This window comes from Eretmochelys imbricata, chromosome 21 (genome assembly GCF_965152235.1).
Source record: "Eretmochelys imbricata isolate rEreImb1 chromosome 21, rEreImb1.hap1, whole genome shotgun sequence".
In the NCBI taxonomy this organism is placed as follows: domain Eukaryota; kingdom Metazoa; phylum Chordata; order Testudines; family Cheloniidae; genus Eretmochelys; species Eretmochelys imbricata.
The window spans coordinates 6075592-6102054 of NC_135592.1; the positions used below are offsets into that span (position 1 = coordinate 6075592).

The window sequence follows — 26463 nt, forward strand, 5'->3', positions numbered from 1 at the left end:
GCTGGGAACTGAACCCAGAGCTTGCAATTCTAAGTCCGTCACCTTAACCACAAGAGCACTCTTCCTCTGTAGACTACCCTAAATGGGGCTCTGGTGAAACATTTGTCCTGAGAACCAAGAAGCTTCAGCACATTGGCTGACAATACATGAAAATACACTAGGACCCAACTTGGGGTGAGGTGCTGAGCACCTTTAGAGCCCAGTGGCCTGCAGGGGACCGGACTAGATGGCCTCTCGAGGTCCCTTCCAGTCCTACAATACCATCTTGCAAGATGAGGCCCTTGGTTTTGTTGGTTTTAGGCATGCCAAGGGCACTCAGCAGGGGGCGGAGCAATAGATTCTGGACAGGAAGTCAGTTTAGAACAGGGGTTCTCAAACTGGGGATCGTGACCCCCTCAGGGGGTTATGAGGTGATTATGTGGGGGGGGTTGCGAGCTGTCAGCCTTCACCCCCAAAGCCCACTTCACCTCCAGCATTTATAATAGTGTTAAATATAAAAAAAATGTGGTTTTCATTTATTGGGGGTGGGGAACGTCACACTCAGTGGCTTGCTGTATGAAAGGGGTCACCAATACAAAAGTTTGAGAATCACTGGTTTAGAAACAGGGAGGGCATGCCCAGAAGAGCCTAAGGCAATATTCAGACTTTTTACTCTTATTTCAAATGGAATCCATTAAAAAAAATAAAACCCACACAGTAGGAGTGTGAATACCTACAGGGCTATAAACATCATTAAGTATATAGCAATACAATCAATTGCTCGGGGTCTTTTCAGTCATGCTTTATATCGAAACAACCCACTGGGGTGTATATAGCCCTGCATAAACTTGTCTTAAAAATAAATAGTTTTACATTACAAAGAACCCACTTAGAAGAAAAGACAAAACACTCCCTTATGCTCCTTTCCCAGCCTCTCCCTGCTGTGAGTGTCCGGCTGGCCTTCTTGCCTCCTTCCAGGTATGTCAGTCAATAGGGGAAAAACACAGCCACAGGCAGAGCTTTTGAAAGCTGCCAGTGCTGGGCCAGGACACTGGACTATCACTACATACAGCAGACCTTTCGAGTGGGCCGGATCCAAAACCCAGTGAAGTCAATAGATTTCCTGGTGAAGTCAATGGAGTTGGCATCATGCTGCTACTGAAATGGATCAGAAAGCTCTGACTTGCTTCAGTGCAATTCAGTGACTTTCACTCTTTGCAGTCAAGCTTCCTCGTGCTTGCAGTGAAGTGTCACTCCACTGTGATTAGTTTCTACCATGTGGAACACCTTGGAATGCTGCAGTTGGGAGGGTGGGAAGAGAAGCTACCAACTCCTTGGGTGGGTCTATGGAGTTTGGGAAGGGGGCAGGAGGGGAACCTGGCTCCCAGTCTTAGCCACAGCTTCTCCCCTCACTGGGAGAGGAGCTAGCCCACTCTTGCAGCGAGAAGTGGAGCTGATCTTTCTACAATTGTTCCCACTGGAACGACGACCTTCTAGAGGAACCCAAGGCTGCTGGCACCTCCTGCACCTGCAGCTGATGAAAAGGGACTATGCTCCTAGGTGGAAGGAAGGTTCTTTGCTTAGATCCTCTATAAGTATCACACAACTCTCCCTGTAGGTCCAGATATTCAAATGCTCAGCACCCACACCAGCTCAATTCCCATTTAGGCAGCTAAACTAGGGAGAGATTTTCTCAAGGGCTCAGCACACAGTGGCTCTGAGTGTCATACCTCCAAGCGATTTTGTAAGTCTGACAAAGCAACTGAAATGCACCCCACATACTTGGCCATCTTGAAACATCTGGCCATTTATTCTTGGTGCCTAAATAGGAACCCAGATCTTTTGGAAATCTGGCCCATGGTGACATATTTCTTTTTAAAGGGAGCCGTGGTGGAGTTCAAGGTCGTATAGATCAAGATCAAGAACAGGCTGCAACTATATAGGTCCATAATGTGAGTAACTGGACAGAAAACAGGAACTGGGAGGTGGCTCTTAACAGGACACAGACGTCTCTTGGAAATGTACAGAACTGCAAAGCTGAGCACCTGTGGCACTTTGCCAGGAGCCTGAAGGTCATGCATTGTTTGCATGTTCATTTGCACCTTTTTTTTTTTTTTAATCAAAATTACTCTGCCCTGAAATATCTGCCTCTACCTGACAGATGAAAAGGAACAGCTCATTGGCATTCACCAGCAATTTTAAGGAGAAATCATGGTTCCATTAAAATCCCTGAGACCAGAATCTGGTGGTTAATCACTTCCGCCCTATCACATGGGAAAAAGGCATCCACAGACTACACCACTGGCTACTGCTGGTCTGCAATGCAAGAAACCACTGCCCCATACTGCACATATGAAAGCAGCAGGCCCTACGCACAAGCAGCATGGGAGATCTTACAAGAACAATAAAATGCCACTATGAGGATTGCTATGCAGACAGCAGAAATAGCAGCACTGTATTCCTACCCTCCCTGTGCCCTGCCCCCCGCAGTAATGTGCCCCACCCCCCATCCCCCGCAGTAATGTCTCCCAGGCATTTGCTCTCCTGTCCGTTCCTGTTGAGTGATTACACTGACAGCAGTATCACTGCAGGCTTCTTGTGGCACAAAGCATAATCCAGAGACATGCACACAGCATTCCCAACACTCCCAGAGACTTTCCTCTTCTAGACAGCCATCTGCCTCATGCAGAATGACTGCCACACACTTCAATTCCTTCCCAGTTGGCTGGACTAGGAACTGAATTACAGCTGCACATTGAGGACTGATGCCTGCAGTCAGTGGCCTGCTGAGCAGACTTATTGCTGCCCACGTTTGAGACGTGGTTCACACGCAGCCTGCCAGCGGACTAGATAGCAGCGGATTCGGTAGCTCCTCAACACATCGTGTTAAAGTGTAATTCAGACTCCACTCCAGAGAAGGATGTTCTCTACTAGTCCGTACGTAGGGAGGGGGGATTGGACAAGAGCGTGCTTATCTTGTGAGCATCTTATAATGGGTGCAAGGAAGAAAAGACCATGGGCTGGATTTTCCGATGCTTCCAGCTGCATTTGTGAGGCAATGTGAATGGACAGAGCACTGAACTGCGAATCAACAATTTTGGGTTCTGCAACCATTTCTGCTGATCACTTGGGGCAAGTCATTCCACCTGCCTGTGCTTTCATATTACCCAACTGCAAAAATGTGCACGGTGCTGCTTACTCACCCCGGTAGTAAGAGATCCATGGATGGGAAGAATTCCTACTGAAGCTTTGTGAACTTTCCTCAGCTACTTAATTTCGCCAGTCTTCTCTTACACTGATTTTGAATCTAACGAAAACTCCAAATCTTCCACAAGTCAGTACAGCGCTCCTGGCTAGCCCCACCGCCCCACCCCACATGGTCTCATCCTTGCCAGCAGCCCCTCTCTCTCCAACTTATACTCACACCCATCATTTATGGTCTGTAGGTCAGCTTTTCCACCATACCCAAAACATTTATTTCTCCAAAACTACTGCTAATAACGACGGATACATTGTTTCCTCCAGTACGGCTTTACCAATTCCAACACATGTACTCCCCTAATACTGTACAAGACTGTACCAAAAGGGGAAGAAGATGTACCTCCATATTGTACATAATTGTATATACAAAGTACAATTTTACACAGTTTTTTCAAAAGTAAATATGTACACCATATATATATTGGTGTAGAAGACATGAAACAATGGAAATTGCCTTAACAAGAACATTTCATCCCAACCCATTAAACAGCGGCTGTTAATAAAAAAACAAAGAACAATGCACTGTACAAACCCTACCCACCTTTGTGAGATTGAGATTTTTTTTAAAAAAGATTGCTGGATTGCAATCAAACTTTCTTACATACAGTAGAATCAAGACATCACTGGTATTGTTTAAATTTGTAAGAGACAGTTTCATCCATTGCCCTATTTTGGCTACGTTTCTCATAGCTGGTCTTTTAAAGAACCTGTTGCTTACAAGTATTGCTCCAGCAGTTTGGCATGTTCCGAGCCCAGTTCCAGGGAACTCAGTTTATGTAGATTATAGCACTCTGCCTCTAGAGAAAGGCTGGTGAAGTTCACTTATTACAGAGCTGCTAAAATAAAGGGTCCATCTAATTTCCATTGCAAACTGCTGAATGTTTACCCTGCACTGAGGCTTGGACTATCCAGTATTTGCACAGAAGGGACTCTTCCTCTTGTTAATCCATTTTTGGAAAACTGGAAATCCTTTTGCCCTGAACAATGTTACTGGAGGTACAGCATGAGAAACTCCAAATTTTCCAGTTTTAAAAACAGTTGTTTTGGCTCCCGCTAGATCAATTGAAATGCAATCTTAGATCGAAGCTTTGGAAAAAATCCATTCATCTCCTTCTTGGTATTTGTACGGGAACAGGCGGAGGTGAATGTTTGAAAAGCAGCTACTGCACACCCAGTAATTTGTGCGTTTCACAGCAGACTATTTATAATGGTTCCCTTGAGCCTTTGTGTGGGCACAAGAGGGTGGGTCAAGTATCATTTCCCAGTACAAGTGGTTGCACATAGAAAGAGATGATGTGGGAGAGAAAATACCTTGAGAGATGATCTGTCAGGCTGAAACCAAAGTGGAATTACACTCACCACCAAGTGCTTATTGCCTCCTCTTGCCCAGACATAGGAAGCATTCAGCACAGAATGAGCTTTAACTCCTAACGTTTAAGAATTGTTTCCTTTTGTGAAGTCCTGTCTCTTTTACTGGTTCACTAAAGACACCCATGAATTACCTGTCTCCTGGTAACTAATGATACATACATGGGATGTCCAGCCAATACCAGATGATTTCACAGAAAGGTTTTTTTAAAAAAACAAAACAAAACATTATGTTAAAACTAGTTTCCGTTCTGAACGCTCCCCGCAGCCTGTTTCTGGGTTTTTATTTTCATTTTAGTTTCACAGTTTTCCTAGCTGGTGGCACATGGCCCAAGGAGGACATATTTGTGTTTTGGAACAAGTCCCTATGGTGTCAGGGCTCGATCCTACAAAGTGCTGAGTCCATAAGACCCCAATCCAACAAATCAACAAGCACATTCTCAACTTCAAAGAGACTATTCACACGCTTAAAGTTAAGCGCATGCTTATTGGTTTCCTGGACTGGGGCCAGAGTGTTCATCATTTGCCGAGATCTATTGAACCAACTGTCTAAATAGATATTTATCCATCCCCAGCTACTTTATTAGAGCATTATACCCTCCTGGGGAAATAATCTACCTTAAAAAAGCCACAATATGTGTTTCACTAATTGACAGAGCCAGTTCAGTCGATCAGGTAGACACATATATACAGAATTTGTGACTTGTTTGCTCTAGGGAAGCATACTTCTGCTGAAAAATTCAAGCGAGCTCTCACACACCCACCCTTATGTCCCAAAGCCCACTCCATGTTCAATTAAGTGTTGAAGTTCTGACCAACACACACAAAAGAAACAGAGTGAAGACTAAAACTCCACCTTTAACCCATCTCTTTGTCCAATATTGCAGAGCTCTCCCTGATGTGGGGAATGTATCTTAGTGATAAAATTTACCCAATACCGAGGTATAACAAGATGCGGAGGCTCAAGGGATAGAATTTCCTGTCTGAACTGTCAAGTGTTATGATTTTGAGTTTGTCAGACTTTGTAATCTGAACACAGAAATGTGTAAGAACGCACTTACATTAAAAAAGACCATATGAGGTATTCTTCACAGGAAGCCTGAAGACACTCTACTTTTAAACAGGCATCAAAATATATTCAGGAGAATTCTTGCACTGTCACAGTGTACTGTAATTATCTAATGGTTTTCTTTGCAATCAAACATCCAGTACAGATAAAGTGAACATTTTTTGGTCATGTCTCATTGTTTTGACACAGACTAATTTTATAGAGCTCATGTTACCAGAGAGAGGCAGAAATTTAGCAATCATTAAAGCACATTGCTTAACACCCAACTGGGGATGGGAAAAATACCAGGTTGGTGCTGCGGAGACTACTGACCCATCACCTGAAACCGTGTTTTATTTTTAAAAGTTTTGCTTTGGATTATTCTAATCCATCATTTGATAAGTGACAGATTTATGTTCTTACAGAGTATTACCAAGCAGACATACATTATTCCAGTTATCAACGCTTCTTTTCTTTAAAGGGATATACCATTAATCTGACACACACACGTAACTGCATCTCTCTGAAGATCTAATATTTCTTCTGTGAAATAACATAGAAACCTCCCCACCCAACACACAGTGTCCTGTTTCTCCTCGCCATGTTGATCTCTTCAGTAGGATGCCCAGTGGACATGTTCCAGGCACGGTCTTTTCCAGTTTCCCCTCTCTCAACAAATGGTAGTCACGCTTTGTGGCAGACTCCTCCTGCCCCACAGAGTTCACAGCATGAAGCAGAAAAACCACTTATGACTTGTTTATGTGTTTCATGCTGGTTAGATAGGCCCAGACAACATGGAAGAGAAAAGATGCCCTTCAGACTGCCATGTTGCTAGGTGTACGTTTTCAGTGTAAGTCACGGTGCATACTGAAATTCCAGTTGATTTGCACAGGATATTGTTGATCATTATAAGTTCTTATTCCTCTTGTCAGTAGGATCTTCCCAGTGTTGTGGTTGTGAGAGATTGGCATAGTAATTCCATACGCAGACAATGGCTGTTCGAGTAACCTGAAGTTTGTTTGTTTTTTTTAAACCTTATTTCCACTCATTTTGCGAGCCTTGAAGACATGAGATCTTGTCCTAAGATGCCTTGTATGGCTGGATGTCATCCCTTGCTAACATGAATGCAATGCATAAAATAAACTAAAAAAATAAGGCATTGCAAAGAGTGAGTGAAAGTGAATTTACCAAGAGATCCTGTTCTGTTCATTCCCTGCATAGTGACATGCATTCCCTTTGGCCGGTCATGATCCCCCCAAAATAAAATATTTGCCACAAAGCTTTGTCTGAGTGAAAAATAAATCACTAGCTGCTTTTTAAAATTATTAGTTTCCAAAAAGAGACAGATTCGTTGGTGTTAGGAGTCCACCTGAACCTGAGAGCAAATGAGCTGGTCACAGAGTTGGGTTTCATTCCCTTTGATATGGACAGGTTAAGATCTGACAGAAGTAACACACACAGTGCAGTGTTTCCAAAAAGATAAGGGTTGTTAAAGGTTAATTAAGGAAATAAACAATTAAAATGGTCCCAACAAATCTTTTTCAGGGGTTTCTTTCTCCTGTAGTCCATGAACTTCTCATGTCTCCATAATTTAAGTCACAGAGAAAATCAGTCCTTTTTACACAAGCACTCATACAAAAAATTCTTCTCTTTCAAAGAGATTGAAAAACAGGGTCTATCCAAGTAACCTCCTTTAAAAGGAATTAGAAGTGGATGTTTAAGGCCAACTCGTTCTTAGAGATGCAACATAGCTTGTTTTTATTACAATGCTCGTTAAAAATCACAATCTGCATTAAACCACAAAGTTCAGGTGTGATTCAGGCCCACAAAAATCAAAGGACACTCAACTAGAGTGGGGAGAGTCACCTTCCTTATGTCGTTCTTGCTTGAGTAACTACGAGAACAGAAACGGTAGGACTAGTCAGACTCCAGCAATATTTGGGCATGATGGGCGAGGTAAGGATGGAAAGTCAGTTGCAAGATCCCTTGGTCTGGTGGGGCTGTGAGACCCATGACCTTAACACAGCATGTGCCTTTATGTCCCCCCCCGCCCTTTTTAATTCATTAAATATATGCTAGCATTCCGGAAAATATATTGCCATGTAAGTACAGAAGAGTCCATATAGCCTGCTAGCAGCTGAAGCAGTTACAGTCTGTCACACACATATATACTAAGAAGTCACTAATTTGTCAGCAGAATCGCTTGGAGACATGATGATTTATCGTAGAAATATGTATTCAAGCAATTTATGAGCTGGACAGTGTACTGCCAATCACCCATAGAGCATGTTCCCACCACTCTCCTTATGCCAAGGTCCTCCACAATAGTTCATAGTCATGAGAGCCATAGAACGAAGTGTTTACTAATCAAAAACAGGGCCAAGCTGCGAAGACTTTCAGAATCCAGCTTTAGGGATGTTCAGAACTGGGGTTTCGGTTTCAGCCCATCTCAACTTATGATCAGGTTAGGAAATGCCACTCTTGTGAGAGCACAGCAGCTGGTTTTCAGAAGGTAACTCGTTTTTACATTCCACCTTCCAAGTTCCCACTGAACAGCACACAGTGCATTATAGTCCAACGCCCTGAAAGTTTCATTTTAAAAGAACAAACCTGCTTTTAAATACGGGAGCACCAAAACAATTGCACGGTGGCCATACTCAGCAATTATATTTTTTTCCCTCCTAAAACTCAGAAATAGATTTGCTTTATTTAAATCTGCACCAACACACAACACGGAACTCATGTTCCAGAGCTGAGTATTTGTCATGACAACTTTCAGTCAAGGGGAGAGTCTGACATGGCTAAGAGCTAAGACTGCTGAAAGAGAAAGGATGTAATGGAAATCGAGACAGACCCTTCACAGCAGTGGCACCAGCTGGAAATGTAATAATGCACAAGAATCAGGCATGTCCAAGCTCCACATAACTAGTGGTACCAAAACATGCAGTAGACTAAAATCTATTGGATTGTTTCCCTGTGGTAATTGAATATATATAAGTCATTACACCAGTATCCAAAACACGGCACCACTGAGTACTTCTCTCAGTGGCCAAACACGAACAAGGCATCAACTATAAACTGAGAATCAATTCATCAGTCCTTTGTGTTGGCCTCACCACTTTCACAGTGACCTGATGTTCTATTTTCTGTCTGTATTTCATAAGCAAGGTACGCTGATGTGGTGTGCATGTGGCGAGGCTTAACTACCCACATCTTCGCTCCCAGGGAGCATTCCTGGCAGTCACAACTTACAAACTAACCTTCAGCAGAAGTCCGAAACTAGTTAAATAGGAATTTTCACGTCTTTAATATAGTCCCCTCATTTGAAACAACAGAATTATATCCACAGTGGGGCTTCTCGTTCAGACAGTACAGGACTTGTCAGTAGGCTGTTGAGATGCAGAAGCAGCAACACCGGGGCTCGTGGCATTTGTTTTGGGGAAAACTGCAGGCTTCGGCCTCGTGGCTGGAGGTTTAACCTGGGCGGCCATTTTGACGGACTTCCCCGGCCTGAAGGCACATGGGATGTCACCAGCAGAGCTGGCGCTCCGCTGGAATGCGGGTTCGGAGTCCTTAAGAATCTGAGTATGCAGAGGGCTGGAAGGTTCTGAGGTGGGTGCCACAACAGGGGAGGTTTTCAAAGGCTCCAGGGTGTCGAGGACAACATCTGGTGTGTGCTTTACGCTGCTTTGCCTTTCCAACTCCCGCAGTTCATTCAGAGCAGTGTTCATGGTAGCTTCTATGTCCTGCAAAGATTTAAAAAAGACTGAAATGATCGCAGGGGCTAGATACACATTAACAAGCACACAGTTCTGTAGGAGTCAATTGCAGAGACAGTTCATTTTTCTTCAGCTCCAGGCGTCAGCAAATCAGCAGCAGCTAAGGGTTAATAGACTTTAATTACCATAAAGCAAAACCAGTGTTAGACTGTTCATGCTAGGACTATTGACTGTGTATTTAGCTGCACGTATAGAAAACAGTTAGTGATATAACATTAACCAGCAGTAGGGAAACTAATCAAGTAATTTTTTTCAAGGCTAGTTTTATGCTTTATTATTCCTGAATTCTCTTATGTTTTCACTAGGCCATCAAAGACACACACAAAATCCCTCCTAGGCTGAACTACAGAGAAAAAAACCTGCAGTTTCAATTGATATGGATCTATTCTTGTCTTTCTTTTTTTGATAAACAGAAGGATAATCCTCCAATGGTACTGTGGAGAGTAACTCCTTGAAAGGATGAAATCATGCTTTTCACTGCTTCCTACATCTTTTAAGGGTGATAGCATCCTACGATGCTGGAGTTTGCATGGGTTACCTATCCATCTCATTGGATCTGCACATATGCAAGGGCTAGTATCCCCCATGAAGACATTGCACGGGACCTGTAAATCATACTGAGCTTTTAAAATCCATAAAAGATATTGGAGACATTTGTAAAATACAAGTTGTCAGCATTTCCTTTCCAGCTTACATAATAGTGTAGGTAGTAACCAGGAGGTATAGAGAACTTTGTGAGACCGATAAGTCAGTGGGTTTTAGTCTCAGCTATATTGAGACCTACAAGTTTGCTAAGACCTCAGCTATGGGTTGGAGTCCATTGAGTCTGTCCATGAACAGAATTCATGGGAGTGTAGAATGGTTTAGCTTTTCCAGGACTCAGTTTAGCTACAACTTTTTAGCTTCCTTGGTAGCTTTTTTAGGTGCAGGGGGAGGTAGATCAGTCAAGGAGTGGTAGAGAGAACCAGAGACGGTGGCTTGACACCTCCAACCATATACCAAGACCAAACAGGTTTAAGCAACACACAACTATGGAAGATATGTAAAAATGTAAGATTATTATTAGTGTCTGAACTGACATGATGTGGCATGAAAGGGAGCACTCAATGCAGCCAATTTTTAAAAACTTTTGTTTCCACTAGAGAATTATAAATTACTGGACTTGATATTGTGGCAAGAAGAGACTGAAGAGAAAAAAAGTGACAGTTTAATTGAAAGACAAAGATTGATTTGTGTCATCCAAACCTCACAAGAAAAAAAATGTCAAGACAATGAGATCTGTACATTACCATCTCACGGAACAGAGCAGGCCGAAGAACTACAAGGACAAAATATAGCCCTCTCACCCCCCCCGCCCCTCCCCCCAAAAAAACAAAAAAAACAAAAACCAGAGGATGTAATAGATATTCACTTGGATTCTGGGCAAAAGGCCCATGTTTACATTACAATAATCCAATATCAAGTATAAAATATCTACCACCACTGATTTGCCTGTAAAAAGGTGTTTTATTCATTTTCATCTACCCACGCCTTTTGGGGTGCTTTTGAAATCAAGTCACTTTTTGTTCCAGAAGACTGTAGAAACTGGCCTTCTTGTGTATCTCAGAGTTGACTTTGTAACCTGAAAGCCAAGTGTTCCTTAGCTTTAGATCGATCCACCACACACTGAAAACAGCTGGCAAGGGCAAGCATTTGTAGATATATCGACAGTTTGGAATAAGGGGCAAGGGGAGATCCTCCAGTGAGTAGGAGGAAGTCAGCTAGAGCCTGTAATACCTACCCATTTATCTGCATTGCTCTCACTCCTTGCAATCTAGGTTCTACTTCAAGCATCTGGGTGTTTTAGATTTGCTCTGTGATGTGTTCTGGCACTGGTCAGTTCTGGACAGTGCAAGCTGAGATTTCATTGTGAATTTCTGATTATTTTTTCTATTGACATAGGTCATTACTGTCCCAAAGATGCAAGAGATGGAGAGATTTTGTGCATAGAGATGAGGATTTTATGAGAAAAGTGCTCATGTCAAAGGTAAGATGGAGGGAGATACAAAATAGTAGGGGGGTTTAAAGATGAATAACAAAGCCCCTTTTCCCTCTATGCTGAGCAGAAAAACAGAACAGGGGAGATTTCCCTCTCCTTGTCATGTATGCTGACTTGGTCTCAAATACAGAACACCATCTCTGCAGGGTTAAGCAACAGCTGTGTATACACTGGTTAGACACCCGACCACATTCCTTAAACACCTGTCTAAAGAAATCAAAACTTCAAGACTATTTTATTTGAAGGTGGCTTTTTACCACACATTGAAACCTACAAGTACCAGAATACAGCACTATGAAAATAGAAGAATGGGGCAAGTCTGCTTTTATTTTGATTACACTACTACATATGCCTCTAACATCTAACCACAGTCCAACAAGCTTGTTCAACTGGTGAAAGGGTTTAAAATTGACACTGAATACCCTGCTTTTCTCATGTCCTGGAATTTGGTTTCTTTAGTATTTTGCTGACAGCTTTGGAATCAGACACACCCAAACCTTTGAAACTGTAGAATAATAAATGTGCAGAAGTTTCTATTTAGTAAAGGATTTATCCATTTATCTTTACTCATGTGAGCAGTCTCACGGACTTACCCGACATACGTTTACAGGATTAGATTCTAGACACGTAGAGGGTTAATATTTCATTAATCCAATGCAAAGGATACAAGCTGTAAAACTAAGCCACAATTCGAATTTGAAACATTTGATTGTAACAGGCAGCCAAAGAGACGGGTATCACAAATTCTTGCTTCCTTGCCCCACCAATTATAAATAAATATACCAATAAATATCCTACAACCCGTGTCTCAGCTGCAGAGACAGTAAGAAAAGCTGCAACACAAATAGATGATGGCTCAAAAATGCAGAAAGCCAAACTCTGAATTGTGCATATCTGCGACCTCCCCACTTCTTTGTACTGCCCACACGAGCCCAGTGCATCTGTTGTGCAGTAACCGCTATGAGAAATTTAGGGAAATAACTAGGTGGGTGGATACACACATTGCTTAGCAGAGGAGTGAGTGACAAGCACAGGGAATTCAGCATCTGTCTATGAACCCGTGAAGTGCTTACAAGTGCCAAGGGTTGGAACACACAATCCTCTCCCCAAGCCTGAAGGATAGAGGCACCACACTAAGGAGTGGTTTACTCAGGAGGAGTTGGGTAAGGTTTAAAATCATGACACGCTTCCCTTACAAATACAAAAGAGAAACTTCACTGAACCCTTTATGCCAAGCAATCCCCTTTACCTGCGCAATGACCTCAGGATCCATGGGCCGATGGTTATTGAAACTCTTTGACCTGCCTGCAGTCACAGTTTTACGGATCTGTGGGCTGTCTATCCTGTTCTTCAGAGATGAGTGCCGGCTGATAGAATTGAGGCTGCCATGGCCGCTGATGGAGCATTTATCTGGTACCTCCTTGGGGAGACTCTGGCTCATAATGGGCTGAGATGAGGGTCTAGAACTAGCTGTGGCTCCTGGGGAGGCTGGTTCCACCAGTGAACTAGCCAGTCCGTGGCTGTCGCTTTGACGGAACGCTCTTCTGATGCTGCCTGACTCTGGTCTCTTTCGTTGCCTTCCAACACAGAAGCAAAACAAGTCAGTACAAGCAGGTGTCGGGGATGGGCCATACCTCAATATAGATGTCCTGAGACAACACAGAGGACAATGGAAAGAGATCTAAAGGTGGCCTGGTTGTCACTATCACTCACACAAATCACTACTACAACACTTGTCATTAAAACAAAAGTGTGACTCAAATCCAACCCTTGGGGACATTTTGGTAGATAATGTTTGTGTTTTTGTGTGTTTACATATACATTGTTAGATGTTAACAATGTAATCAAACAGTTCCTGTCTATGCCGTATTCTGTTAATTCAGAGATCAGAAGGACCTCCAAACATTTAAATGAACTGTAAACATAGTGATATCACTGGATTCGTCTCTCTTTGAAATGTACAGCAAATCACCAGAAATGGGGGAAAAACAGGCAGTTGCTTTATGTTAATTCATGTAGCTAACTACCCATGATGATTAGGAAACAGGTCTACTTCAAAGTCTTCATGATTGCCTATTGTTCGCCTAAGGACTCCGACCTGTCAAGGGAAGGCCTGGAACTGTATAAAAACCCCTTGGGTCCTGATCCTTTTTATCTCAGATCTGCTTGATGCTTCATGCAGGGGAAGCCTAAATCCTAAGGCTGAGATCCCCAGACCTGCCTGGATCACCCTGAATATGAACATTGGACTATAACCTATGGACTATTTCTGAAAGAATTCTTTGCAACTACAAAGCTCATCATCTCTACTATGTATCTGATCTCAGAAACTGTACTCATGTCTGTATGTGTACTGACCTTTTAACCAATACTCACTCTCTTCTTTTTAAATAAATTTTAGTGTAGTTAATAAGGATTGGCTGTAAGCATGTATTTGGGTAAGATCTGGAATATTCATTAACCCGCGAGGTAATGTGTCCGATCCTTTGGGATTAGTAGAACTTTTTCATATGATTAAAATTTTCAGTAATCCTCTCCATATTTGACTTGGGTGTCTGGGTGGAGGCCTAAGGCTGGGTTACTTTAAGGGGACTGTTGTTGGCTTCTGGGTAACCGGTGAGGTATTACAGAAGCTGTTTTGTGCTGGTCTGGTAAATCTAATTATTGGAATATCCGTTAGCTTTGGGGATTGTCTGCCCCATCCTTTGCAGTTCACCCTAACTGAAGTAACTCCAGTGGGGCTCCTGCTCACACATGGTTATGAAACAAAGATTTTGCACTTTTAACTAAAATAATTCTGTGTCATCAGCTCGTTTGGCTGCCTGTTTTCATGATATTAGAACAGCAGAGCTAGTATTTTTGGCTGAGCTGCCGGGTAGAAAGTCTAATCCAACTCTGGGCCAGAGGCAAGACGACATTTACACCAAGTATAGCTGGTGACCTTTCAGTGTGCTAAGCTAATAATAGTCATTTCCGGTTTCTAGTAAATGTATCTTCTCTATACTGAACAAGACCATGGTGGCTTAATTATATAGCGCTCCAGGTGTGTAGGGTGCTGCGAAATAGGTTAACTGGTAAAAACAACTATCCCCACCCAGTAGCATGCAGTCTGAAAGAATAACTCCAAGCAAATGATGTATGGTCCTCGTAGCAGGAGTATGTGATGCAAGAGAGAGGAACCTTTAAAAGAGGATCAACTTATATATAGCACAGGCCCTGTGAGTAACTGCTAGAAAGTTCTAGTTCCAGCTGGATTTTGGCATCAGAAAAATAAATTCAGTGGGCGGCACAACCGCAACAGGGAAACCATCTGATCTATTTTGTCCAGATCTGCACAGATCAGAATATTCATTTCTAAAGAAAACACAATGTGAGTATTACGCTGCTAAATATCACACCTTCCCTGGTAAAAGGAAAACATGAACTCAATCTAACCAAGCCCTAGGAGCTCTCCTCTTTGGGGCAGCGTTCATGACAGATGGTGAGCCTCCAGAATGATCTGCTCATTATACAAATCCTTCCATAACTGGTACAGTTCTGTAGTTTAATGGCTCACTGAACATATAAAAATGTCAGCCCCTAAGCTGGTGCACAGTGATATAGCTTCAATGATATCAAGAGCGCTGGATTAACTCACATTAGTTGAGGATCTGGCCCATTATTTAATACCAACAGTGGCAAACTTAAAATTATTATTTTCTATCTTTGCCCTAGAGTCCCTGTTAGGCTAATTAAAGGTTAATATTTTCATTCAGTTCTAAAATGTTACAATCATCAGTACTAGTAGCTTTAAGGCACAGATTTATTGCAGAGAAAGACACTTCGGTAACACAGCATGCTATTTTATAATAACGGGAGAATCTGAAAGATTTGGGGGAGAACTTTGCCTTAAAAATAAATAAATATAAAAAGTGAGACACTTCATCTCATTCCAGTTTCATTTTTCAGATTTTCATCAACGCAGCCTCAGGCTACTTTCATCATTTTTCATTGAACAGGCAAAATTGGAAGTGAGGACAGCTGTTATTTCAGTAGCACTGTACATACATAGTAACTTCCTTTGGGTAAAAAGTGCGAGATAAATGAGATCATTATGGATGGCACGGAGGCGGTTGAACAGAGGATCTCTCTTTCATTTGTGTTTTGTAGCACCCAAAACTGTGCTCAATGTCTTACAAGGTACATTTTTCAAAAAAGACATGATCCCTGTCCTAAGGAGCAAATAATCTAAAATTTAAAGAAGAGGTACCAAATGATAAGAACAGACAATGGGGTTGGAATAGGAGAAAGGGGGTTACAAAACAAGTCAGGTGATGACGACTAAGATCTTCTGGGTAGGATGGGGCCATCCTCCTACTATGGAGAACAGTTCCCGTCTGGAGCTTTTCTGGTCTAACGCTTCACTTCTTGACTCCTTTTCCTGTTTACACGGTATTGGAAGTGCCCCTAATTCTTCATTTCTTTTATTCGAAGGCATAGGTTCATACGTCTTGAAGCTCTAATGCTTTTTCTCTCTTCAAACTTCTCTTGACAGAGTCTTTCCATTGTATCCTCAGTCTTCCATGTCCTTTCCCTGCCATGCTTCCTTTGCGGAGTCATTCTTCTCCTGTTTTCATCTCATGTGCGCTCTCCAGCCTGTTTATCTTTTTCCTAATTTCCTCCATGTATTATCTGTCTACCCTCTGCGTGCCTACTGATCTTCTCAGTATATTATTTTCTACTACCTTCATACTCTAGCATAAACAAATAATCAACAGCAATGCAAGAATATCATCTTTGTGGATCTGCTACATACACAAACATTTAAACAACTATTTTTTGTACGTACTATTGGATCTCAGATTTTCATCTTTTTAGGGCAGGGGATGATGTGGAACTGAGGTGGGGGAATAGGTGACCGTGGGCCAAGCTAGAGAAAGAGGGAGCTAGAAAGTGAGTGGTGGGGTACGGATAGGTCTAGGGAGGAGGAAACAGAGGAAGTAGTACCACTTATTCCTATGCCTCTCAAGACAGAAATGTCCTACAATGCTCAGCACCAAAATTTCTGTACCAAGTAGAAAAACGCAAGATTGCTCTTACTTGTTGATGTTTGCAAGATAAATATCAGCGACGTGACCCCCACTTGGACAATTGGCACCGGCTCTGGCTGTCACTTTTTCTTCTGGTGGCTCAGAATTGATTTCTATTTCAGACTTGGGGCTGGATCTTTCAGAGGAACCATCCTCACTAAGGAGGAGGAGGAGGGGAAGAAAATCACAAACACACAACCTTAAGTTTTCAGAAGGTTCTATTGTGCCCCCTCCACCCCCTCTTTATCATCACGACATTGTGAGGGAAAAGTTTTGTTTCAAATTATGAAGTCTATTTTTGTGCCTATCTTTGAGAGCCCAGCTGTGCATTGGGATTCCTTAGGCAGGCAATTACTACTTTTAGAGGACAAAGATGCTGAACCTACAAGCTCAGCGCAGGTGGAACCCAGCACATACATTGAGCCCCAGTGACTTCAATGGCATTGCTCCTGCATGGAGCAGCTTGTGGGATCAGGACTACATAATCCCAATACACTGCAGGCCTGAGCATCACAATGTAGATCACTGAGTTTGAAAATTTTTTCCTTGCTCAAATAAAATTTAACTGTACCCAAATCTTCCAGGCATTCAGCAACCCACCCTGGATCACTGTAGAGGTAACGTAAGTGTAGCCAATGATTTTAGTTTATTATCCCTTTATTGTGTGATGTTATGATCACTCAGTATGTTATATTACATATATCACTGTATGTTAGAGTTAATTTGTAGGATTATAAAAGTGTAAGATTGATCAGTGTTTAGAGGAACCAAGTATACTAAGTATTAGACATGAGTATGACGAGCTGAAACGCAAGAACCTGTAGGCTGAGGCCTGCAAGACTTTAGCTTAGCTATTTTAGGCCTTGGAGACAAGAGACGATGACATAAGCGACCGGAAAATAATCCAATCCACTAAGATTATCGGAAAAGAGGTACCAAGTGGTAATATGGTGTAAAATTACCCAGAAGATTAATATTAGATAATAAAAATACTGTGAAGGCTTGTCTCCAACATGTGTCTTAACCACAGGATACAGGTTGTGCGCCAATGCTAATGAGAACAAAGGGAACTTACACAGCCTACAGAAAATTGGGGTCCCTTAAGTATCCATGGGACACAAACCAATAAGAGAAAAGAGGGTTGACTCTTATGGACATGCACAGAATGTAGGTATTGACAAAAATCACATTATAAAAAGGGGATGCCCAGAACGGGAAAATTGAGCTCCCTAGGGGAGACTCCAGGAGGAGCCATCCCTCTACTGATAATCAAGCCATGAGAGACCCATCAGACACTAACCCTGTTGTTAAAGATGTGAGTATGACTATATTTGTAACTTGTGCATAGGTCTGTATAGAATTTCTATATGCTTGAGTAATCATAACTTTAATTGTAACTTTAACAACGCTTGTAAAATCGACTAAACCTTGTACTTGTGAATGTCTGTGTGGTCACTACCCTTGGTCTTTATGTGTTCCTAGAGACTAACTCAAAAACAAGTAGCAGAGATGACTTTCACTCTGTTAAGCTTGAAACTGTAGACACCAGAGCCAAACCCACGGCGGTGTAATACCGCATTACAGAATTCATGTTAAATAAAATAAAAGGCTACATACGTGTCTTGAACAACAATGTACTGATGAGGGATAAGGCCGTCGATGCCATTGTGCCGTCCCTCCCACCAATCATCTGAGGCTCGCTGATACAGGAGGAGAGAAGCCCCTTTTTTAAAGGACAGCTCTCGCGCAGTTCGGCCAATGTAGTCAAACTTTGCTATTGCTTCTATTGGCTCACACTCTAGGAGAGAGAAAGGAAAAGACTATTTAATGAACACTCAGTGTTGGACAAAGAGTCATGAGTTTAAATCCCTCCCTTAAATCTTTCAGCGATGGACATCAGCTACAGAGCAACAATTATGGGACATGACCAATGTTCGCTCTAATTTTTGACAGGCTGTGTGCGCAAAAAATTTCTTTCGTGCAAATTTTTGTTCTTCTGTGCAAATGTGTGTGTGCGCAGGTGTTTTGCCGTGTGCGCAGGGTTTAGGATGGGTGCGTGTGCGCACACGCGCACAGCTTAGAGGCAACAGTGGACATGACCATGTCACCTGGGATAAAGCGTCACCTCACAACAACGGAGAAGGGGGGGGCACAAGCATTCAGATTTTGGCATCCATCTCTTTAAGGCTACGTCTACAGTGGTGTGTAGACAGACCCCGCACACCTCCCTAGCCTGGATATAAATAGCACCGTAGATAGGAAGGCACTGCTTAAGCTCATAGAGCAGACATCCCAGAATCTCAGCGTACGTACCCTACATGGCTCTCTGCATGCTTTAGCAGTGCCTTCCCCATCTACACGGCTATTCTTAATCAAAAAGAAAAGGAGGACTTGTGGCACCTTAGAGACTAACCAATTTATTTGAGCATAAGCTTTTGTGAGCTACAGCTTTCTTTTTGTGAATACAGACTAACACGGCTGTTACTCTGAAACCTATTCTTAATCAGTGTACTGTCCCTGCTGCCTCTCCGGGCTGCCTCTCCCCACCAGAGCCTTTCCCGTGGTATGTAGCTACACATACGCTACATACAACCGCCAGACTGGACAGTGCCAACTGGTCAGGCGTTCTTGGATTGAGTTTATCACATCCACATTTTCCACCCTGAAATGTCTCACTGCATCAAAGAAAAACATGACCAGAAAAGAAAAATCCACAACTCAACTCTAAGATCACAAAAAACAAGAAGCTCTTGGGGCCAAAAGCAATCTAGAATAAATTTCCCCAATGGCAGCTCAAGAACCCTTCTGTGCTGGCAAGCAGGAGTTTTCATAAGCATTTAGGGAATAAAGACTTCTGGATTCAAGCTGCTTCAGAAGTAAGGCCTCTACTCAGAAGAATATTTCTGCTGCCTTGTGCGGCTTGCAGGGACCAGAAGACTACAGATCTTGGCACTGTGGGAGGCTGATCTGTTCAGAGCAACAGCTGGCCTGTCATGAAAGCTAATAAAAATATTAAATGCCTCCATGTTATAATGAGCTCACAAAAAGGCACTCCGCTCCAGAGCGCCACACACCACTGGATTCATCATGCACATTGTTTATCAAGCACAACCCAGGGCCCTCGGAGCTGTACAATACATGGAACAAGACAGCGCTTGCTTGGGGAGCCTACAATCTAAAATAGACAGTCTCATAACGCACAGTGACCACATAGCAACCTGTGGCACTTATACTATGGAGGGGAGGACAGTATAGGTGTCCAGAAAGTCAGCTTGATCCAACTCAAATTGTCTGGATCATTTTAAGATTTACAGTTCTGCTCTTGGCAAATTCTCTTTTGCAGCCAGGATACAAATTACAACTCTAGGCTGGAATCAGGTAACAGAGGGAGCTTGGCTCCCTAATGATCTACAACTTACAAGCATCTTTCAAGGAGCTGGGGGCCAGCTGCCTCATGATGGCAGTTTTGGCTTCTTTTTAAAGCACTACACTTCAGAGATCACATAACTCTTTTCCTGATCCTTCCAGAGCAACAGACCCTGTTCCTGGCGCAAGCCAAGGAAAGACGTGCCATTATTTTGTCTTTAGCCTGCCATTGAGATTAGGGGAGTCTTCTTCATGGCTGCCTTTGGCAGTGCAGTGGCCAGCCAGAGGACCAAAAAACCCCCCAAACAAATATCAAGAAGTAAGCCCTTTAAGTTATTCCTTGGGGAAAGCATGTGCACAGGAATTAGGCCATCGAGGGCTTCCCTGAGCAGGGTCAGCAGTGGCCTGGACATGATTCTCTGAGCAGCATAAATCCTGCAAGGTGAACAGGGGCTGTAGTACCATTGTCTGATCAGTCAACAGCAGAACAAAATTATTACCCACGCTAGAACTGTGATTAGTGTCTGTGGCTGCAGAGCATGGACAGACCGAGGGCTAAGACCAAGCTGGCACAACATTTGCAGGATTTAGCCTTGAATAATGGATTTTCCGAGTACAAAAACAGACGGCAGCGCTTCTACTAAATTATACACTTCAGACAGGTCTACGGACAGCCACAAAGGGTTCCAGTCATCCGACCACACCAGCCTGCAAGGTGTTTGCATCAGTGAAAAATAGCTCACTTGTTTTCAGCTTGGAAAACTTTTTTTTCCCCCCCAGTCCAGATTCCCTTGAGCATGTGGTTATCTGCTTCTGGCCCCCTTCCTTCCTCTTGCTTATTTGGTTCTTGGAACCAGTTCATTCATACCATTTAAAAACGTAAGGTTCATTTTTTTACATTTTATTACAAGCAAAGGGACCAGATTTTGTGTGTGTAAAAATTTCATCTTTGTTTCGTTAACAATTGTTTATTATTCCAAATGAGCAGTGCACTCTGATTTCTTACATTTCCGATTTGCCTTTTAGGACTCTGGATTGTAGCCAGACAAGTGATTTTAGACTCAGATTTCCAGAACTGCTGCCCTACTGGGCTCAAGCTCCAAGGAAAGAACTGGGAATAAAGATCAAATGACTAAGCCAAACACAACTACCACTCCTAGTCTCAAAGTCTGTGCCAGAGAGCAGCAGTTCACTGTCTCTCCACCAATTCATGACTTTGTGAACATGGAAATGCACTTGCACCCTCACCGTATCAATGACCGGCATGTGCCAGTCCCAGCCACCAAGTGTCTGATCACTCTTCCATCGCAATGAACGATAACAGAATGGCAGCTCCAGAAACCACAGCCTTGTTCTTAGATGCTGATTCCCTCCAACTCTCTGCACTATGATCCTGCTTCTGACCTTAGAGATCAGTGGTGAAGTATTTTCCAGGCTCACATGTTTGTCACTAGGCATCTACTAAACAGACCAGACCCCCATGGTATGAGTAGCATGCTGAAGCCAGCTAGGTGGTTGTGTGTTGCGAGTGGCTAGTTGAATGAGTGATGGATAAACTTCTGTCACCTCACATCCAGAAACTGACTCAACCACCAACCGAAGCGTGAAAGGACTTAGTTTGCAAACCCAGCCTACGCTACCAAGCATGCCTCAGATGACAGCCCCCTTGGTCGGGATTGCTTCTCAGCACCACTCCCAGAGCCGAGAAGCTGAGCTCTTTCATCCAAATCAAGTGGCTCTTCAATCTCTTCTCTCAGAGACTGATGGCCAAATTCAGAGAGGGTCTGAGCCCCACTAACCTTCGCTTGTCTTGTCTCAGGTGTTAACCCTGAAGGCACTATTTTGTGCGAAGCAGAGCAGGCCCATGCAGGTGGCTACAAAGAGATCCTGCTCTGCCAGCACCCCTCACCTGGTGCATCTCTGGCCACCCTCTGCCTGCTGGCCTGCCAAGACACCTCTCAAGAGCCTATCTTGGGGGTTTAACTCACCTCCCCGCTGCTACCAAAAGGCACCTTCATTTCCCTCCCAGCTAACAAAACCCTCCTGACCCCTCAGCAGTGACAAAGGCACAGTTCTCCTCCCTTCCAGGCGCCAAACTCCATATACTCGATACAGGTTGTGGGAAGCAGTTCCACGTCAACACTGATCTCACCTTGCATAATGCTTCTCAAGACCAAGCCCCAGTGGCTTTGGGATGGAGCCCAGCTCTAGCACACAACCCATCTCAAATCACCTTGCCCTTTTGCTACACAAACCATTCAACAATAGCATTCAAAAACCAGCCAAGAACATTCACCTATCAGAGCGTACGCAAATAGAATGATAGTCCTGGGTAAACAGGCCTCAGAGTCTGCCTTTCATTCGAGTGATGTCATTCCTTACTGGGTAGGTAAACAGAGGGAAAGGCTTTCCCAAGCTTTCCAAAGGGATTATGACTTTCCAGAGGAACAAGATATTTAAAAGGGACACGAGAGGCACATCATTTTACACCCATATTCTCTGTAATACCCCCAACAAGATGGATTAAAAATCTCTACTGTGTTTTTTCCCTGTTGAAGAACTAGTTTTCCTCCTTGACTGCCACATTTCTAACAGAGATGGCAGACAACATGGCACATCAGTCTTTACTTCCTTGTTAGTGTGCCAGCAACAGTAAGCCAATATGGAAGTGTCCAAGCTATGGGATAGGTTAGCCAGTTAACCACTGGTGCAGAGACAGCAGGGGGAGCACAGGAGAAGGAGCCAATGCTTCTGAGTAGGCTGCTAAAGAACAACTCAAGACGACATGCAATCAAATTGAAAAAAAAAATCACATTTTCATCTGAAGATGGTGCAGCTCCTCTAGTCACAAGCACTTCTCTAGGACAGTAACAACTGGCAGACATTATAACACAATGCATTTCTGGTTCTATTTGGTCAGTTGACTTTGGGCATTGATCACCATTCTGAGTCAGTTTTGCTGCTTCGGGCTGGCAGTTACACTTTGTTATGCACTGGTACTGACTACATACAAGGAGTTCATGTGCATGGTTTTCCCCAAGCCCTAAAAGAGCATTTTCGCCAACAGCGGTGAGAGACTGGAATCGATGAGTTTGGGGCTGTACTGGCTCTTCCTCCCGGGACTCTGCACAAGGCTGGGGAGCATCAGGAGATGGCTGGAAAGGTCAAGCAGAGGCTACTTCGTGGTGTGAGGCTCATAGTTCCTCAGGCCAAGAGAAGGGCAGTGGAGGAGAAGCCCAACAGAAACCAAGAATCAGCAGGGATTCCCTGTCCCTGAGACTGGCTTGCAGGGAGAACGTAGGAGAGGTTTTTTCTTGCTTGTTTTTAAAAAAGCAATTGGAACTTACGAACATGCGGCTGCCTGCCAAGGCCACTGAAAGGGAAGAAGCTTGGCAGACAGCACATGGAGAGGGGAGTGGGAGAGCAGGCACGGACATGTCGACTGTTTGGCTTTCTGCTTAGCTCATGCTTCCCAGCTCAAAGACCCATTTCAGCAACAGGAGAGCAGAAAAGCCTGTGCAGAGCATTTTGGAAGACAGAAGTCTATGCTTGCTGCTGCGGGAAGGCACCTTTGGAAAACAGGTTTTTTTTAAAGTAGTTTTGAAAGGTTCCTGATGAGAGCATGCCTTCCAATTTTTTGGTGGATGTTGCAAACAGCTTTTCTGATTCAATTCCTCAACAGATTATCAGCACTTTGAATTTCAACTGAAGACAGCATTCCCACTCCCAAACAAAAAAAACCCCAACCCCCTGGACAGCTAACATGCATCACGTACCATCATCGCTGGTATGATGCTCAGCTGCTATATCCTGAACTGAATCTTCTGTTGAGGCCGTTTCTCCATGAGGACTTTCACTACAGTGGGAGGAAACACATTCAATGCATTACACTTGAGGAAAGTCATTTTACTATCTACAGAAACAGTCACACTCAACAGAGTAGTTAAGCTCTAGAACAGGCTTCCAAGGGAGATTGTAGGATCCCCATCATTGGAGGTTTTTAAGAACAGGTTGAACGTGTTCTTAAAAACCATCTTTCAAGGATGACCTAGGTGTCTTTGGTCCTGCCTCAGTGCAGGGGGCTGGACTTGATGACTTTGCAAGGTCCCTTCCAGACTTACATTTCTGTCTCTATGAATACTAGGAGCTTCACGCAGTGGTACCAAACCTGGATTCCATTGTGCCAGGCACTCTTTAGAAGTAGACGCACTTACATGCATTGAAAACTAGGTTGTTGAAAAATCAAGCTGACTCTCTACTTCCATGAGCACCTGGAGTAGCTTTTTCAGTTCATGTACACCAGGGAAACCAGAGTTTAGATCTCATAACAGGGCCCTCAGAAGATTTTAGATGTTACATATGGAAAAGGCATAATAAAAGGCTAGTTCATCATCTTTGCCAGTAGAGGATTATTCTCTACACGATATTATCCATTGCTCTCATTAGTTACCCAAGTTACGGAACATCTTATTTGCCCTAGAGGAGATTATTCCACAATTTAATAGGATGCTTCAGATTTTTTTCTTCTGATCAATTTAAAATGTACTTGTCTTAATTTCACCAAATGACTGACTCCCATATCAGATTAACTGGCATAAGTCTATTTACAGATGCCTAAGCACCACTATCTAGTATATGAAATGAGACAGAGCTTGGCAAAGATCACACATGTAAGAAGTGGAAAACAAAGGGGAGAGGAGAGAGAATTCACGCACTCGCCCAAATGACCCTGCCGAGCTGAACTGCCAGTTAGCAATGACTTTCTTTCTTTGCTCTGTTAGTATACCACTAACAATTCCGCATGAGGAACACTCTCCCCTCCCCTATACAGGCATGTACTGTTGAAGGGAAAACCTGCTAGATCTAGAGCAGCGTTTCCCAAATTAGGGCCTCTGCTTGTTCAGGGAAAGCCCCTGGCGGGCTGGGCCGGTTTGTTTACCTGTGGCGGCCAGCACATCCCTCGGCCCACGCCACTTCCTGCAGCCCCCATTGGCCTGGAGCAGCGAACCGCGGCCAGTGGGAGCTGCGATCAGCAGAACCTGTTGACGCGGCAGGTAAACCGGCCCGGCCCGCCAGGGGCTTTCCCTGCACAAGCGGTGTCCCAAGTTTGGGAAACACTGGTCTAGAGCCTTAGCTTGCTCAAGCTGAAATGAAGCAAGAACTGGAGACCCTTTGTAGACAGGTTTATGGCCTCCATGAGCCAGACTGAGCGGACCTTAAATCATCTCAAAAGCAGTTTTTACATCTCTTCAGACGGTCAGAATTTGATCTGTCTTTTTGGCCCTGAAAAAGTTAGAGTAGGAGTTCACTGACGCCTCATACTCTCCTTTTAAGGATCTGTTGGCGAGATCTATCTCCCCATTTAAAAAAAAAGAAAGAAAAAGAAAAAGAGGAGCCTGAACAATCCCAGGGTCTCATTACACTCAATACACACAACAATCACTCTGCTTCCTAGCCCTCTTCAAAGACCATACCTCACGAGGCACTCGTTAACTTTCCCATCCTTTACTAGGCAGGATAAAGGCTCTGCAAAGTTTAATAAAAGAATCTAAAGCCAACAGAAAGCCCCAGGAGGGCTATAGTATTACAGGCTAAAGTTTCACCCAGATCGTGAAGTAATGTAGCATACAAATAGCTCTAATGATCTAAACACTGTGAAAAGAGAAGCAGGATCACATTTCTTCCCTCCCCCGTCATAGGACACTTCCAACCCAAAAAACCCCTGCCCCTGCTGTAAAGAGATCCTTTCTCTCGAACGATCACATGGGTGCTTGGATGCTGTAAGGAGGACTGCTATGCTGCTGGAGTGCTATGTGAATACTGAGGGAGTGTTGGCAATATATATTGCCAGAGGAGTGCAAGTCAAGTTGAGCATCTTTATAAACTGTTCTCCTCATCGATTCTAATGTTCTCATATAAGGTTCCTTGACTCTGACACACACCCCCCCGCCAATTAATTCTGTATATTACGAGGTTGTTCTCATGTGGGGTCAATCTGCTCAGACACACAGACATGTGATAGGTTTTTTAAAGGTGCCCATATCAAGGACCTAAATCTCAACTGCAAACCCAACATTGTGTCCCGCCCTGTCGGCTCCCAGCACAAGTCATTTCAATCCTTCCCAGCAGCTGCCGACTGAAAGTGACGGCCGCAAAGCAAGAGCATGGAAAGGAATGTGCACAGCGCACATCAAGGATGGCTCCTAGCCACGGGAGGCCTCTGCACTAGAGCATCATCATTTGTACGTTACTCGGTGAGGACAAGAGAAGGCAGTGGAGGTTGAGGCTGGGGAAGAGGCAGCGTTCAGGTGCAAATGCACTCAACTCCCTTTGTTTGATGAACAAGCTCAGCCAAGAGGGGATCCAATTTGCCATGTACAAGCTCTACAGCAGAAAGCCCTGTGGGCAATAACTAACAACCACTTAATACCACAGCTAAGACAAGGCTTGAATGGTAACCAGATGATTCTCTGATTAATTTTTTCAAGAATTTTAAATCACGCTGAACTCCACCTCTCCCTGGATTCCCCCGTAAGTAGGAAATGGGGGGGAGGA

The 26463-nt window shown here is 43.6% G+C and overlaps 1 protein-coding gene across 4 annotated transcripts in view; it reads right to left on the reverse strand.

Moving 5' to 3' along the window:
• Positions 1–3431: 3431 nt before the first annotated feature.
• SRGAP2 (SLIT-ROBO Rho GTPase activating protein 2) overlaps positions 3432–26463 on the reverse strand; it is a 207340-nt gene continuing 184308 nt past the window's right edge. For 3 of the 4 annotated variants that reach the window (XM_077839100.1, XM_077839103.1, XM_077839102.1), the window contains 5 exons: positions 23685–23764; positions 18160–18340; positions 16553–16699; positions 12723–13050; positions 3432–9402 (listed from right to left, as the gene is read on the reverse strand). In XM_077839100.1, the coding sequence (XP_077695226.1) occupies positions 9019–9402; positions 12723–13050; positions 16553–16699; positions 18160–18340; positions 23685–23764 (1120 nt within the window). In that variant the 3' untranslated portion in view covers positions 3432–9018. The remainder of the gene's footprint in view (positions 9403–12722; positions 13051–16552; positions 16700–18159; positions 18341–23684; positions 23765–26463) is intronic. The other variant, XM_077839104.1, reaches the window with a different exon arrangement.